We start from the raw sequence: 17,665 nt of genomic DNA, 5'->3' as shown, positions 1-17,665 counted from the left end.
CTCCTATGTGTGTGTGTTGGGGGGCGGGGGGAGGCAGGTAGGTGGACCTGGCCTCCTCTTGTTCCGTTTTATTTGGTTTTTCTTTTAGACCTGACCTATTAAAAACAATTGCATTGGCCCAAACCCAAATTATTTGCATTTCTTCTTGATGTTGAGTTTGACCAATTTCACACTAATAAACACACTAAATGGCTACAAATATGACCTATAAGAAAAGACTTTTATTAGTGAAAACAGCATTAAAATTACTGAATATCAACTCCAGAATTTTACCACAATGCTTCAGTTTACATGAAACAATAATGAAAATATACATTGCAATTCGTAGTCGGGAGAACTGAGCTTACTATGATTTTCAAAGACTTCCATGAGCAGTATCCATTGCACAACATGGCTTCCTCACGTTGGTAACCAGCAACACAGGACATGATCTAGTATCTGTAAGGTGCCAACTAAGAGAAATGTGTTGTTCAGAAACTTTAGAAGACTATTTCCTTCCTATAGCTAATTTGAAAGTGATGTTTTGTATTTTTTCATTACATAGTCTTATAATTTCTCTGAAGACCTTATTCACGAGCTTTTTAAGTTAAGTAATTTCTCATTTCTGACATATTAATGAAATCACTAGACTTTCTATCTAGCCAGGGTCTACAAAAGCAAACTAAGGTGGAGGGCTGAGTAATTCTTTCCTGGTTCTGGGTAATGTAGTCCATGGATCTGGTAATTATTAGGATTTAATGAAAAATCCGAATCTTTTTATTCTCAACAGCATTTATTTGGCTCAAAGTATTTAAGCAGTTGTCTCACAGCCCCACTTCATTTTCCCTCTGTAGACTTAGGAACAACAGGCTAAATGTAATCTTTACAAAATTTAAGAAGCCCTACTCTTTCATAGAAGATAGATAACACAGTTTGCCTTCCTGGATTTCCCCTTCTGAAATGCAATCTTATCAACCAGTGGAAACTAACACAAAACAAAATTCAAAATTAGATTAAGGGCAATATTGTCCCAATACGTTATTTAAAATTCATTTAACCTCCTGTTTGCTTTTAATTTAACAAAGGACAGATAACCAGCAAATACAAAATTGAGGGTTAACGATTATCAGGTGAACTTGATATTTGTTGCCAGTTATTCCCGGTAAGTGAAGCCACAAACAGGATATTTTAGTTCAGCCCATCTGACCATAGTGACTAACTGAATGAGCACTGGAAATGAAGCCAAACCTTCATCTGATACCACTTGTCTACATAACTGGGTAGCCGGGGCCCAAAGCCCTCTGCTCAGTACTCACGAAGAACTAAAATGAGTCATACAATCACGGGATATATATCCTGTGATACGTAAAACATTTAGTCCAAAAGCACTTGTATGTACTGTTCACTTCTTCAGCAGAGCTAGGTATAAGACCTAAGACCACAAAAATCTTCATTTATATTCTCTGTTTCCCTCTCTCTTTACATCTCTTCCCATAAGGAAATGTGCAGAAGCATTTAAATAGTTAAGATTGAATACTAATATTTGCTTATCTGCAGTTATGTCAGATCCCAACTGGTTAATGGGAATGGGCTGCCAGTGGAAAGGAACACAGATTGCAAAGATGTCTGAAAAGAAAGCATCTCTTAACGGAGATTTAGCAATTACGTTTAATACAAACAGTATTCTAAAGCTCTGTATCTTACCCTCAAATCTAGGTGAAAAGATCAATTTGGTTACTGCTTTATTTCTTCTGAAAGATAATGGAAAGATAAATATATTTAACAAACTGTGGCTTCAGAAATACCATTGTAGCAAACAATTTTATTAATACTTTCATAAAAATGGCATTTAATAAATTCTCTCTGATAGCTTGATGTTATTAAAAGCAAACAAAAGTCATTAAAACAGTTTCTTTCCATGATTTACATTAGCTTTTATAGCATGACTGGATTTTTATCTTATAAGCTAACCTAAAATACTAATAATTAAATCAGGGTAAAAACAATACAATGTGTTTTCTTTACTTTATTTCAAAATAGTGATTATAAATACATTCTTAATATATTTTCTCCCCAGCTCTTTGGATGCGACAACAATAACAAAAAAACAAAAAAATTCACTGTGCTCATTTCATACAGTGTCAATGTACAAATCATGCAAAAGATATTATAGATTACTATTACTGCCATACATTTCTAGATGTGTTTTGTTATTTCTGCAAAACCTGCTGACGTTACTCATGAGGCCATGCCCTGTATAATTTATGCATCCTTATGGCTTAAAGAAATAAAAATGCTTTGAAAAAGCAACAAAAGAAAGCTGGTCTTAAATGATTTGCTAATTAATATATTTATTCAGTTTATTTTTCAGAATGGAAAACTAAATATAGAACATAAATTGCCTTATAGACTTGAATCACTGTATTTTAATAGCTGCTTTCTCATAAAATTACACAAAGATTTACTTTTAAAGAATTGAATCATTTTTATTGATTTCATAAAAAAATAATTTAAAACTTGATTTATATTACACGGACATAATATATTATCTCAACCCCTTCACTAATTTCATACGATCTAATCTTCTTTGTAATCATTCTAACAGAGTCCAAGCACATGATACAATGCCAAGAAGCCCATGATGTGTCAGACCACATTAGAAGTGAGCTCTTCTTGGATTTTCTAGATTTGAATCAAATTCTACCAAAGATGCTGCACTGAAATATAGATCATTCCTCAAGGGGTTAAACTAACATCAAGGTTATAGTTGAAGCCAACAAAATGTACAGTATCTTTTTTTTTTTTTTTTTTAAAGATTTTATTTATTTATTTGAGAGAGAGAATGAGAGAGAGAGAGAGAGAGCACAAGAGGGGGGAGGGTCAGAGGGAGAAGCAGACTCCCTGCTAAGCAGGGAGCCCAATGTGGGACTCGATCCCGGGACTCCAGGATCATGACCTGAGCCGAAGGCAGTCGCCCAACTAACTGAGCCACCCAGGCGCCCCCAAAATGTACAGTATCTTAACTGCTCTTGTACTCAACTCAAAACTTATGCCTAACTACATTATCATAAAATGTACAACTAGAACTAATGAGAGACAGGTGCAAAACAGTATACACTGTATAACGTAGGCACAATGACTTCAGTTAAGGAAAATAGATTGGCCTTAACCAAGGATTTGTTACTGTCATTCACTTACAGTTAAAACCTCCAAATAACCACACACATTGATATTACTTTTTTAAAAATGTCGAACATTTATACCTTTCGGCAGAAGAGTATGAGATAGCCAATATGCTACAGCAAGCTTTGAGATGGTGGCAGGTACTCTTGCCATTGACAACTGCAGAAACCTTGAAACATCTTCAAAGCATCACCACACTGAATAAAAGGCATCATCCCAATGACCTATTATCCCCAGATCATGGATAGAGCTTTCCGGTTCCTCCCATAAGTGTCTACTTAAGATTCCTTAATCCATACTTTATTGACAGGATAAACTAAAACACTTTCTTTGAAGCCTTTGCGTCTTTATCCTGTCAGTATGCATTAGGAGCCCTTTAATCCATGGATAAATGCAAGCATGGTAATGGCATATTAAAAGTCCTTATGAAATTGTAGATGAAAACACGCTGTTGGGCACACATCTTCGTGTCTTTTCTTTCAAGATCAGAAAGCAAGTATTTGTTTGTATTTTTTTAATATTCATATAAAGTTTTCACAGACATTGTCATGAAAATTAAAATTACACATTAAAGTTTTAAGAGCACCAGCACATACATATGGAGACAATTTTTTCTGCTATTTCAAAAAAAATCTCCAGATTATCTATATGTATGCATATACACCCAAATACACACACACAGGCACACACACACATACGCGCACACCCTCTAAGAATGCCAAGTTGTTTATTTTTTTTTTTATCCTGGAACATATAAAGCCCTGAAATTAGTACTTAATAAAGGGACTACTGTTACATCTTTAGCCGCCACATCATTCTGGAAGCTGCACCAAAACATCTGCCACTTGAAGTTCATGAAGAATGCCTATGTTTACCTCCTTGGTCATCTCACTGACTAATATAGTAATTATAAGAGATGGAGCACAAAGAAATATACATATGTAGGCAGGCCAAGAAGGTAATGTGTTTCAGGATGTCACTTTGCTAATTGGGAGCTCCTAAAAATCTTCAAATGTCTCCCATTATCAAGTCCTTCCTTTGACCAATTTTGACCTAGAAGTTAACAGCACAATCAAACACAGTGGCATATCATTTATAGTTGCAGACTGTGAACTCATCTGAGACCAATGAAAGCATTTTACAGTGTGGCTTTGATAGCCGAGATCACCATGATGTTCACTGCTCTACTGGATTATCTGATAGTAGCTGGAATGATGACAGAACAGGATACTGATGCATACGAGATATAACTATTAACCTTACTCATTAATTTTTTTTTAAATATTTGTAGTGAAAACTATTTGAATTAAGCTCATAGAATCCTGAAAAGCAAGACAACTGATGGCAAGTAACAACTGCCCCAGACACGATACTATAAAACTAAGGAACTTATTTTAAAATGCACAGTTGGTAACAAATCTGAAGATAATATGCTAAATTCTCAAGAATAGCACAGAACTGTTTTTTTGTATTTTTGTGTTTTTGTGGGTTTTTTTTTTGTCTGTTTCGTTTTTAAATTATACCTGATCACAATGTCCAGAATATTTCTGTACACAGAAGCTTCAGTTTCGGTTTGGTATATTTTTTTCTGTCTAAATTTATACCTATTGATAAAGTCCCTGTGATCAGGAAAACAAGTCAGGCATATTAAATACATATTAAGGAGTACATATTTTCCTATTTAGTATACAAAGTACTTCATAAATATGAATTATGTTACAAAAATAGCTTTGGGTGCGCTCACACGGTAAGCACTTTGCTAATTTTGGACAACCTTTAAGGATTGTGGGTATTTCACATAACTGAGAACAAACTCTAATGTTAGTTTAATTTGAGCCTTGTTTAATTCTGATAAACATCATGTATTTCTTCAGATCACCACAAACGCTATGTAACTCACGTTGACTTTTTTCTTTTAGGTTTTATGTATAGACAGGTAATGCTTAAAGTGTTCAAATTTATTTTATAGTTATGTAATGCATGGTATATTTTAAACAAATATTTGCACAATTTAACATTATAAATCCAGCGGTTTCAAGATGCAGGCCATAAAGTTTACCGATTTACAAATACTATCGAATGTTCTCTCTTTGCATGCTTTTTTTTTTTTAACTTTTCAGATAATCTTTACACAGAGTTGTTACAATGCCACAAATCAAAAGGATTTATTCCAGTTCCACCGACTTAATCTACGTGCAAGATGAAGGACCCAGCTGAGGTACAAACACTGGTACCAGTTTTCTTGAGTTTGCTTTACAAAGCACAAAGAGACGAAGGTTTTGCATTGGGGTACAAAACAGATTTGCCTCTTGAGGTTAAATTCAGTGTATCATGTATATAAAGCATCCCTTTGGCAATAGAGTTTGCAGTATCCCCACAGGACTCCACAGTATAGGTTTTATGTAGTAAAATCTATTAAGGAAATTCTCTTCTACTGGACACATCTTTGCAGCTACAGTTAATGAGACAGCCTCGGAAACACCTGCCTCTATGCCTATTGATAATATAGTATTTGGAAGTTAGAAGTCAACAAAAGGCACTTTCATCATTAAATAAATGTCCTCTGTATGAAGTGAGATTGCATGACCTAGATCTTGTTCAAAGCTGTCTGCTCCTCAAGGACCTGTAGGTAGTCAGGGGAACTCTGGAGTTTTGCCTTCAGTTCAAAATACTCGCTGTTCTTGCGCTGCTCCACGACAATTTTACTGTGGTTGCCGCCTATCAGTGACTTCTTGTTTTTTTTGTCTTGTTGTTTTTCTGGATAGCGGATCTCAAAGCCACTGACACCTATGCTATTGTACTCCTTTTTGCTTTCCAGAAAATTCTGAATAAACACATTGGAATCCCTGCTTGGGAATAATTCATCCAGCTCATCAATTGTGCTCAGTCTCTTCCTGCTATCCACGTGTAATAAATCTTTCTCCTTGTCGGCAACATTTCTCATAACGACTTTCTGTCCTGGAGGATCTGAAAACATGAAGCCGGTTTCTGACTCTTTCAAACCGCAGGTGTGGCTCTTGCTCATCTGCTCTATGGTTTGTGGAATGAAAGCTTCTGTGCTCAGTCCGTCTTTTTTATTGGTCTTGTGGTCATGCTTCCTCAGCTGCAGCTGCATGGAGCCACACTCAGGATTCCCCAGGCCCTCGTGCTTGACCGTGGGCTTCTTGTTTCGCCGCAGCACAAAAACAAGAAGACAGAAAGCAACGAACACAGTTAAGATGAGGACCACTAAGATACTGAGGATTAAAATAGACAGAGGCACCGGGCCACCGGGAGGACTTCGAATGGGACCCAGCGGGGTGGTGAATGTAATGGCAGGTGCAGGGCTCGTGAATGGCGCAGATGGCTTGTTTAAGAGTTTGGGACATAAGATTTCATTTTTGAGGGACTTCAGTTCGATGTTGGCAAACTGAACAGGTGTCTCACATTTCAGCTCTTTCACGACAATCCCGTCATTCAACTTCTCCAGCCACAGCTTTAACGCCACCAAGTCACAAGTGCAGTCCCAAGGGTTGCCCTCCAGGTCAATCTGTGTAAGAGACTGCAGCTGATCGAGGACCCCGCTGACAGGTAAGTACATGAACTTGTTGTTCCTCAGGTTCAGTCTAGCGAGGGGTGCTCCCGAAAAAATGTAAACAGGCAGGCTCTTTAAGAGATTATTGTTTAAATACAGTAACTGTAAATTTGGCATTGAGTCAAAGGTGCCTGCTAAGATCTCCTTAATCAAATTGTATTCCAAATACAGATACTGCAGGTTATGAAGGCCTGAGAATATCTCAGGATAGAGTCTTTCAATCTGATTGCCATTGAGATAGAGCCTGCGTAAATTAGTGAGATTGTGGAATACATCTCCCTTGATCACTGTAATCTGATTGCTGCCTAAATGGAGCAAATCCAGTCCTTCAAACTCGGCAAAGTCTGCGATGTCCACGTCTTTGATGCTATTGCCATTGACATGCAGCTTCTTGGCATTTAAAGGTTTTGGTACCAGTTCAGACATGGACTGTATATTTTTCTCTTGGCAGTTGACACTCAGTCCCAAATCTGAAGGATGTGTTTTGCAAAAGCAAGGGGCCGGGCAAGGTGTCAGGGGAGGCACCCTTGTTTGGTAAGACACAATCTGACTGAGATTGCGATTGGAGAGGGATTTGCCTGCCACGATTCCAGAGATCTTGGAAGGATTTGTGGTTTTCGGTGGTTTGGTCACTAATCTGTGTAAGGATGTTTGGGTCGTGTGACCATTGGGAGTGGTGAAGCCATTCTCCAGCTGAGACGGAGGCAGGATTCGTACATCAAAATCACTGCCCGTGCCCATGGGGCATAATTCTTGTTTGTTGGTCTCTTTTAAAAGCCTTCCGTATAAGTCACTGGGAGTTTCGCAGATAGCCTCTCCTATGTAAATGTTATATGGCATATTCTCCAGCCAAGCTTTTAAAGGCAACAAATCGCAGCTACAGTTCCAAGGGTTGTCTTCCAGTTGCAGTTCAACAACACGGCCTATGTGTTCCAGAACTCCGATATAGGGGAGCTTCTGGATTCTGTTCCCTCGTATATCCAGATGGGTCAAAGATGCGAATCGGAAAATATTATCAGGAAGGAATGAAATCAGATTGTCATTAAGAATGAGAACTTTCAGTTTGTGGAGCTTATTGAAGGCTCCTCGTTCAATATACTTGATTAAATTGTAGTCAGCCTGGAGATACTCCAAGTTCTCGATGCCAAGGAAAGTGTCAGCTCGGAGAATCTTTAATTCATTGTTGTTCAAGTGCAACTGCTTTAATGCACTGAGCCCAAGAAAGGCTCCTCCCTCAATGTTCTGCAGCTTATTATTTCCCAGCTGCAGGGATACTGCGTGTGAAAAATTCAAGAATGTATTTGGATAGAGGATATTTAAAAAATTGTTTTGGAAATTGAGGTGATAAAAATTCGACCACGGTGGCTTCAGCTGAGTTGGTCTGTAGACCGAAACTTTCTCGCAGTTGACATAGAGCACATTCTCGACTGACACGCAGGAGCACACGTTGCAAATTTCCACCGATATGTCAGAATCTGCATTTGCCGAGGAAATCGGGGCTGACAAAATCAGAAAGAGCCAAAGAAACATCTTCTTGCAATCAGCAAACAACTTTATGCTTCTGAATAAAGAGAAATAATCTACAAAATAAAAAGAAAACATTTTTTCAATGATCATTACTTGAAAAAGTATCTGCGCTTACATCATACCGTAGTGAGCGCGTGGCTGCAATGGTTAGCTTTGTAGTTTTCTGCAAGGATTCTCACTCAGGTGAACAATAATCACCAGAAATGCCAACAGTTTTATTTCCATACCTGTAGTTTATACATTTTACACGTGCATAACACCCAACAAACAACAGGAGAAAAAGGCTTGATTGTGCTTAAACCTTTACAATCAAAAAATATTTTCTCTACATGGGCTATCAAATTCCACCCTTGAACACGACCTTTTGCAACTCTAATGACTGATCCCAGGCCATCAACTCTGCCTTTGTAGTTTGCACCACAAAGGCATTTCAATCTGTAGAAGTCTGCTCTCTGGGCTTCAGCTCGATAAGAGGCTGAACAGAGAAGATAGTAGAGCCCGGGATTCAACGGAGGGTGGCAATGGGAGGGACTGGGTTGCTGTAGAGGGGACAGTCAAAAGATCAAGGTAGAAGGAGCCCTGGGAAGAGACCTGCCTGAGCTTCAGCCCACAGGTAAGCACACTGCCACGAACCAGTTCACTCCTGTACATGGCTGCCTTAAAAAACACAGATGACCCAGTGAGGTTCTAGAAAAATAACTGAGTAGGAAATGGCCAAATTTTAATTTCAAGTAAATACACAGTACCTAATTTCCTGTCAGTCATCTCCAAAGGAGTGGGGGGGAGCCTTTTGTCTCTGGGTCCCAGAAAGCAGGAGAGAAACCTGCTTGCTCCTCAATTGCCTAGCTGACGTCCAGACAGCTTTCCCACCCCCCAAGAACTGGCTCTCCTGCCTACCTGGCCCACTTCTATTCCTTTACATGCCATTTTGAACCCAGGTCCGAGGACTGACACTTGGCTCAGATGCTAATCTCCTTCACTTTGACCACAGACTAGCACTGCTGAGGAAGAGGAGTTCACACAATACAATCCTTGAGTGGTTTTATCTGCAGCACCAGATACATTTAGTACAGTAAATGTCCTAAAATCATCACTTCCCAAACATCCCCTCCCAATATCACCACCCCATGTCTCTGTCTATAAACAAATCACGAATCACCTAGTGGAGTTTAATGCTTAGCAAATTAACCCCTTGTAGCCATTTCCTTAAATACAGCATGGATATATAAATATATGCAATGTTTCCTGGAAAAGCCTAAAAGGAAAAACAAGCACTGTGCATTTTACTGATGCAGTTTTAGGCATGTGAGTCTTTTCCATCTTGAATGGGAAGTTCGCTGCAATTTCAATATGGTTACCACCAAATATTAATTAAATAAACAAATTACCCAGGAACACACGATGAGGGAATGATACAAAGAAGTGTCACACAGAAACTCCTTTGTTTATTTTGCCCACGAGGAATCAGCTAGTGGTAAAACCAACCATGTCTCAAGGTAGACCATCCATTAGCCACGACCCAGAAAGATTTGCATTTTAAGTAGTTTGGTTCAGAATACAGCCAACACTGCCGAGATGCTCCTTGCCTGCCATATAGACATGCATTTCCCCTATTCACCGTGATAGTTTGATTGGCAGTGCAAAAAGAAGTCATAAATTCTTAAGTATGACATCATCCAAGCCAACTTTCATTGTAAAATCAAAATTTCACATGATCATTTTGCCTTCCTATAGATGTGGTTTTCACAGCTATTCTGGTTCAGTTGAGTCATTTCTTGTTACTAACCCCCAGCCAAAAATCAACCAAACTAGAAACAAAATAAAACAAAACAAAAATCCCGAATAACCTGAATTCAGTACAAAAACAAGAACAAGGAGCATCAGCAGATCTGAAATTGCATAAGGAGCTGCCCTCCTCCTCGTAATTTCTACTTTAAATAGCAAGGGGGAAAAAAGCCACAAGGACAAGCTAGGAAGTTCCCAAATGCATCTCCTGTGTAACAGAGAAAGCCGCAGGCAGCTGGAGTGTCAAGCGAGGGAGAGGGGGAGTCGATCGCCAAGGAAGAGGGACCAAAAGGGCAAGAGACCATGGAGTAGTGGTGAGAGGAGGCAAGAGAGCTGGAATGGAGATAGAAAGAGGGCAAGGGGGCACTGAATGTAAGCGAAAGAAACCTCCCATTCACATGGTACCACTAAAACATGCATATTTTAAAATTGGGGGAAAAAGGAAAATAAGAAAAAAACCCACGAAGTATGAGTTGGGTACCAAAAGCCATCTCTCGGGCTGCCGAGAGCGGCGCGTCTGCCAAGAGCGGCCCGTCTCCCCATCTACCTCTCCGTCTCTCGATCTCTGTGCCCTGCAAGACGCTCGGCTCCCACAGCCGGCCAGGACCGCACAAACCTAGCTAGCCTTACCACATATCCGGCATCCATCCGAGTGCCGTTCCCGGGGCTCCGCGCCCGTGCGGAAGGAGCGGGCCTGCGGGGGGACAGATGCCTGCGGGGGGTGGGCCAAGGTGGCTCCCCAGGAGCTGGCAGGAGAAACCTCTGCCCGCCAGCCTAGGCGGGGGTGGGGGGCTCCGCCAAAAGACGCGGTCACTGCCGCCCCCTGTGCGCTACCTCGGGCCGGCGGCGACGCGGCTGGAGGGGCGCCGGCGATGGCGCGTACCGCAATGTTTTGCCGCATCCCGGTGCCCGGAGCCGGCGCGCAGCCCCCTCCCGGGTCCCGGGCCCAAGCAGCGCCCTCGTGGGTTGGGCAGCAGAGGCGGGGACCGCTCGGGATGTCGCGGGGGCCTTCAGCTCCGCTGCGCACACATTTCTCCGCGCGCTCCCGTCCCACAACGGGCAGCTATTGGAGTTTCCATCGGCCTCTCTAGACCCGGGCGTGCGGTGGTTGAAGGAGGGGTAAGAGACGGCCAGCTCAGGCCACGAGGCCGAGGGCCACTGGGGCATCACTGGCCCGCTTGTCACAGGCAGAGTGACCCGGTGGCTCTGTGGCCGAGAGCGGGGGTCCAGGCTACCCCTCCAACTCCCCCCCCCACCCCCCGCGGCCAGCCACAGAGTGCTGCTCTCACCAAGCCAGAAATCAGCTCAACATTTGGGCATCTTGCAAAGTCGCGCTGCCAGCACTTGCCCGGCTTTGCAGGTCTTTTAGAGTTAGCCACCGGCTTCTCGCGTATTCCCTGTGTTGCTGGGTGCCAGTAATCTCCGACCAGCTCGGGGGCCACTGCCCTGAGCCCCAGATCCACGTCTGCCTAGAGTGCTTGCGAGGGGGGCACAGAAAACAAAGCCAGCGCAGCGGCCCCGACAGCCCGAGCCGCCCTAGACCAGGACACTTTCCCCGCCAACCCCGGCTGCCCGGGGAGGCAGTGATGTTAAGGACACCGGATTCTTTTGGTCCTCAGGGACTTGCGACCGCGCCGTGGGTAGGCAAGCAGGGTGGTGGTGGAGTAGCCACTATGGTCGCTTTGGCCACTCGGCCGGCCCCAAACCAACACGACCCAAACTAAAAATAATAAGCTACCTGCCCCCCTCCGCGCGTGCGCGCGCGCCCGCGCGGGCACACACACACACACACACACACACACACACACACATACACTCGTGCTGCTGAACCAAGCGGGGAAGAGGCAGCGAGTGGCGGTGCAGCTCGCGCAGCCCCGCTGGAAATTCACCCACCTCCGGAGCCCAGCAGCTCTCGCAGGGCCCGCCGCGCCGTGATCCGCTCTGCAGTTTCCACGATGGTCTCTACGTGATCCGGGATCGAGCTGCTCCGCGCCGGCTCGCCCGTCAAACCCACCAAGCAGCCCTCGCAGGCAAGCGGGCGGGCAGCGGCGCGCACGCGCGCACCCGGCCAGACACCGCGCGCGCACCCAGCCCCTCGCACACGGGCTGCACCTTTACATACACGCGTCGAATCCCCGCCCCCGCCCCCCCACACCCCGCACACACGCAGCCTCCCTCCCGAAACTCAGGAACCTCGACCCCCGCACATTGCTGAGGCCCCCTGTCCCCCATCCAGACACCTCCACTTGATTCCTCTTCTACTCACACGCCAAGAAAGCGCACTTTCCTCCAGGCATCCGCCCCCTCTTTATGCCTAAAACACCCCCTAGGGAGGAGCGACCCCTTTCCTCACGCGCAGAGACCCCAGTCTCCAAACGCGAGCGCGCCAGCCTCCATCCTCCCACCACATACACGCACACTCGAGTCCTTTCTCCTCCCTCAGTCCCCTAAGAACGAAGGCACGCGCGCACACACACACACACACACACACACACACACACGGGGCGTTCCTTTGAGAGAGCCACCAAGAACCCAGGCAAAGCCAAAGAAACGTCGGAGGTGGGGGAGGGGGGCCGAGGGAGGTAGACAGGGTCGTCGAGTCTACGCGGGATTGAATAATTCCAGGATCGAGGGGGGTGAGTCAACAACAATGACATTCAAAGGCAACAATCGCACTTGGGCTTTGTATAACGGTTACAGTACCTTCGGCTAATTGTCACCCCGCAGATCAGAGGGCTCCGGGAATACTTCTTCGGCAGCGGGCGATCCTGGATGGAGCCTTCTTGGGACCAGTTTCCTGGGATCCAGTAGTATCCTCACTCCCCCTACCTGTCTGCGCGTAAGGGCCTGGGGGCTTTAAGGCAAAAGTGTGAAGCTTTAGCCCAGAGTGAGACTTATTTAGTGGGTTTAGGAGGAGACGGGTTAATTCTCCGCACCTTAGAACTCTGCGTGCCTTCGGTGTAGAACGGGTTAAGCAGGACGATTAAAGAGCTGGGGGTGGGGAGAGGGGGAGAGGGATAGAGGAAACAGAGGTGTGGGACCGGGAGAGATGCCTCACTTGCGACCAAAAGAAGAAGAAGAAAAAAAAAAAAAAAAATCTGCTTTGGCTACTGAGCATGCCCAGTTCCCAGCTCGAGCCCTATAAGGGAGGCATTGTGTGCGTTCCACTTCTCCGGGCTTTGGTGGTGACCGGGAGGGGACTTTGGTTGGGGAGGGTGGTGGTGAATGAGAGGCTTTAGGGAAGGGGGACAAGGTTTGGAGCTTTGGGGGCTGTGCGGGAAGAGAGACCCACGGGATACCTTGGGGAGTCAGAAAAGGAGACAACGGAAGGGACTACGAAAAGTCACTTCAGTAGCCCCCTCACTATCATGGCTATACCAAAGTGGCTTTAGCAATTGAATCTCAAATATCCAGAAGCTGCAAATCCAGCGTGTGGATTGTCTAGGCCCTTCTACCCATTTGCTAGTTCTTCCACAAGAGAGTAGGAATATCCTGGGGAAAGGCTAATGTTGAAACGAGTTTCATGCAGACTGGGAATTTAGTTAATAAGCTTGGCAAGAAAGCAAATGTACCTGTGGGGAGGGGGACATTGGCTCTCTGGTATGTATTTCAAATACCTGGCTTTCCTAACGAGGAAAGGCTAAAACGGTCGTTTTACTCCCCTCCCCCCCAACCTTGCTGTTTTTGTAGGTGCTTGGCTAAGAAAAACAACTCTCTCTCTTTACTTTGTGTCTGTGGGGATAAACTGGCTTTAGGTAAATAGAGCTAAGTTATAAAAGGCAAGTATTTTCCTAGCCCATTCTTTGCCACATTTCAGGTAAATTACTGCAGGGCCCATTTCTTCACGACCTATGTTCTGCCTAATCCACTTATTCAAATTCCAGTCGCTCTAGCCACAATAGGGTATATAGTCAGTACCCAGAAATGCTTTTACTTAAAAATGAAAAACTCTTTAAACTAAAACTAGCAATAGCTTTGAAACCAGAATTTGGCTGTCTGCCCAAACTCCTACAGTTAAACATTTACCATAATTGGTTGATGTTTAAAGGCCTCAAATCTAGGCAAAAAATCCGATGAGGAAAGGATTTATTACATTATTTGTGGGTAGTGTCCTATCTTCTATATTATCTGTGGTATCTATTCACATATAAGTTCAAATTTTTTCATTTTTGTCATTTCATGAGGCTGCCTTCAGGTTATATTCATGCAAATGTTTGCTGGGCACAGCATGTATATAGAGATGCATGTACAATGTTTAAATGAATATTTAAATAGATACGTGTATATAGGCATATTTTCTTATGACCTTGGTAAATATTGCATCTTTCATAAAGAATCCTTTCTCTACCCTCACACTTTACTGTCCTTAAAAATTTCGTCTTCTCTTTTAAAAACCTAGAGGCAGAAATTGAGTGGGCAGCAATGGTAAATTTTGCTATATTCCATGTGAAATCCGTTACGAAATAGCATTACTTAAGGAAACACTAAAGGATCCGTCCATAACAACATAGGCACTTGTGCAGCTCCTTAGTAAGGTGAGATTTGTTTCCTCCATAGGTAACAGCTGCAGTATGTTGAAAAATCCCTCTACTGTTGTACATTTGAACAAAACAGATCCTGCTAATTAAGAACTCACATTTGCATTATATTGTATAATGCAATTTGAAAGTGGTAATGGATACCAAAACAAGTTGGCATTTATTCTAAATGCAAAGGATTCAGGAAGCTACAATATATTTTATCAGGATAGAGGAATTGTTTGTCCTTTACTATAAATGTTAACAAGATTCAATAGAATGAGCAAAAAAATTTTACCTGAAAATATAATGCACATTCCAAGCACTGTGAGAGCTGAAAAGGCCAGATTTGGACAGTAAATATCAGATGATTTAAATGCCTACCTTTATTCAACTTTAGAAACTGTTCTGAGAGTTGACTATAATTTGACTGTAATAACTGTGAAATGCTCTTTTTCATATGGGTATGGAGACAGAAGTCTGAAAACAAGTACAGCTAGAACATCAATAAACTACAATTAATAATAGTACTAAAAACATTTCGGTGGTTAGTATCTAAGTCATTAAAATGAATGCTTTCAAATAAAATATTTTGCTGCTTAAAAATGATAAAGTGGATACTCCTAAAAATAACATAGAAGTAACAGCTTCCATGCCTTCTGCTTCTTTTGCTTTCAAATTTAAAAACCCAATCCTTTAGTCCTGCAGTCTCTTTTCTAGCTCCTAGAATGACACGTGATATCCATATAGAACAATAGTAAACTAAAGGAAATTGCTAGCTTAAAAAAAGGAAGGAACCATGAGAGACTATGGACTCTGAGAAACAAACTGAGGGTTCTAGAGGGGAAAGGGGTGGGGGGATGGGTATTAAAGAGGGCAGGTACTGAATGGAGCACGCGAACAATGAATCATGGAACACTACATCAAAAACTAATGATGTAATGTATGGTGATTAACATAACATAATAAAACAATAAAAAAAGGAAGTAAATATATAAATAAATAAAAGTGTTAAGAAAACTCCAGCACTATTTATGGCAATGGAAAGAAACACAAAGTTGATGTTCTTCCTAAAATATATGAATGCAAATATTGTGAGACAGATTTGCAATAGCCTCATTGTTTTTCTACAAATGTTCCATCGTACTTAATCTTGGCTTTGCCAGGAGTACAACTGGAACCATAGGACTACACCGATTTGCTGTGTCTCCCGCTTTCAGGGCAAATAAACAACTTCACCAGGAATTTCACCAAGCTCCTGGATATCCTTAATTCCAAAGGCAGTTTTAGTCAATCAAACGCTACCATTCACAAATGAGTAAAACACCAACAAAACTTGGCCCTTGTCAGTGGTCTTGCACTCTCATATTCCTCATTTAACCTGCCTTGTTTTGCTGCTGGGTTGTTTTTTTTTTTTAATTTCCTTAAGTAATCTCTACACCTGACGTGGGGCTCAAACTCAGGAACCTGAAACTGAGATCAGGATTCACGTGCTCTACCGACTGAGCTAGCCAGGGACCCCCTGTCCTGTTGTTGTTTAAAATCAAATTAGCCTTAATTTTGATATCCAGGTATCACACATAGATCTTTCAGTGTATCTTAATTTCGAAAATGTATTTATACTCTGGCATTTAAAGAAATTACAAATTTGGCATCTCTCAAATTGGAATACAAGAAATTTCTGAGGATGTTAACATATCTTCTGGGAAGAGACGTTTCTAAGATCAAATAAGTTTAGAAGACCCTTGCTTCCATAAAGCTAAACAGTTTTTTTTAAACTTTGGGATTTCTCAGGAAATTCAATTATATTAAAAATGAATTCTGACTTACAAGGGGAAAAGATATATAGCATGTAACATTTCCCAAACTTATTTGACTATGGAAGCCTTTTTTGTTTTAATCACATACGCTTTGAGAAACCTTGTACTAATTGCTCATTTATGCAAATCTTGTGGAAATCAGGAGCTGAAAGGTAGCTTTCAGATCATAATCTAATCCATACCATAGAAGCTATTATCTATTGAGTGCCTCTTCTTCTTAGCCATATTTGCCTCCAAACATTATTTTCTTTAGTTCTTTAGTTCTCTGAATACTGCAAGGGAGAGATTCTTCTTCTTTAAAAATCAAGGTTCAGGGAAGTTGAATGATTAGCTCAAGGTACACAGTAGTAAGTGACAGTCAAGATTTGACCCCAGGTCTTTGACATCTTCCCAATACCCCACACTTCCTTGTCCACAGAGGAATTAAGGCACTTTTAATTTGGAAAGCATGATAGATTTTTTTCCTCAAAGATAAACACTCGGGACACAAATGTTTGCAAGTAGTAAAGTATTAATACGCAACACTAGATTAAACCAATAAAGGACATGGAAAACAGTTTAGATCAATTATGTATGACAGGGTCTCTTAAATCAGCTGCTTTCCCCCTTTGCCAATAGCGGGCTTGTTCCATTCATCTTGCTCTTTTACATACCTGAGTTGATTCTGAACCTGTGATGTCTCAATTGTCTCTTATTAGAGACAGTTGCCTTTGCTACTGCTAAATGGAGCCGGATAAAGCAGTAGTAGTGTTCATCTCTAAACTGACTCTGCTATCCAGTAGGGCACTGAGTAATCGGAGAAGGTGAGATTAGTTGTTTGATTGATTAGATTATATCAACCCACATAACCTTCCATTTTTCCGGGATACTTCTTCATATTACAGCTGGTAACCTGCTTCCTCCCCTCCCCCAGAATCTAAGGTGTCAGCTATTAATGTATTGAAATCAGAGTACTCCAGGCATTGGCTGATTTTTCACAAATTATTTCTGGAGGATTAATAAAGAAGAATATTTTGTTTCAAAGGATCTTTGTAATTTTGGCTCCTAATGAGTACTCGTTCATACAGCTCACTCATTCCACCTATATTCTCTAGAAGAACATTTTTCTAAGCCACAGATGCTGATATAATAGCATGTGTTCTCTTTACCCGTTTTCTTTCTGAGTCTTCTCTAACTTGAAAAAATACCATCTTTCTCACTCACTGTCAAAGATTAGAGCCCGGAAACAAGCTCCACTGCCCTCAGACAACTCAAAGATAATAAAGATCATGAAATAAAAA

At 42.1% G+C, this 17,665-nt stretch overlaps 1 protein-coding gene across 4 annotated transcripts; it reads right to left on the bottom strand.

The window, feature by feature from the left end:
• Positions 1–2,929: 2,929 nt before the first annotated feature.
• On the bottom strand, positions 2,930–13,113 carry SLITRK4 (SLIT and NTRK like family member 4). 4 transcript variants are annotated; one of them, XM_032428311.1, is made up of 2 exons: positions 12,752–13,113; positions 2,930–8,316 (listed from the first exon to the last, which is right to left on the bottom strand). In XM_032428311.1, exon 2 carries the CDS (start codon positions 8,264–8,266, stop codon positions 5,750–5,752), a length of 2,517 nt encoding a protein of 838 aa, XP_032284202.1. In that variant the 5' UTR covers positions 8,267–8,316; positions 12,752–13,113; the 3' UTR covers positions 2,930–5,749. The 4 variants fall into 4 exon arrangements, with proteins under 4 accessions (XP_032284202.1, XP_032284203.1, XP_032284204.1 ...); XM_032428312.1 differs by lacking the exon at positions 12,752–13,113 and adding an exon at positions 11,942–12,111; XM_032428313.1 differs by lacking the exon at positions 12,752–13,113 and adding an exon at positions 11,338–11,752.
• Positions 13,114–17,665: the final 4,552 nt, after the last annotated feature.

The sequence above is a fragment of the Phoca vitulina genome, unplaced genomic scaffold, assembly GCF_004348235.1.
Source record: "Phoca vitulina isolate PV1807 unplaced genomic scaffold, GSC_HSeal_1.0 scaffold39, whole genome shotgun sequence".
In the NCBI taxonomy this organism is placed as follows: Eukaryota; Metazoa; Chordata; class Mammalia; order Carnivora; family Phocidae; genus Phoca; species Phoca vitulina.
Note: the sequence above shows the minus strand (reverse complement) of the source record. Positions and strands in the feature narration are given on the sequence as shown.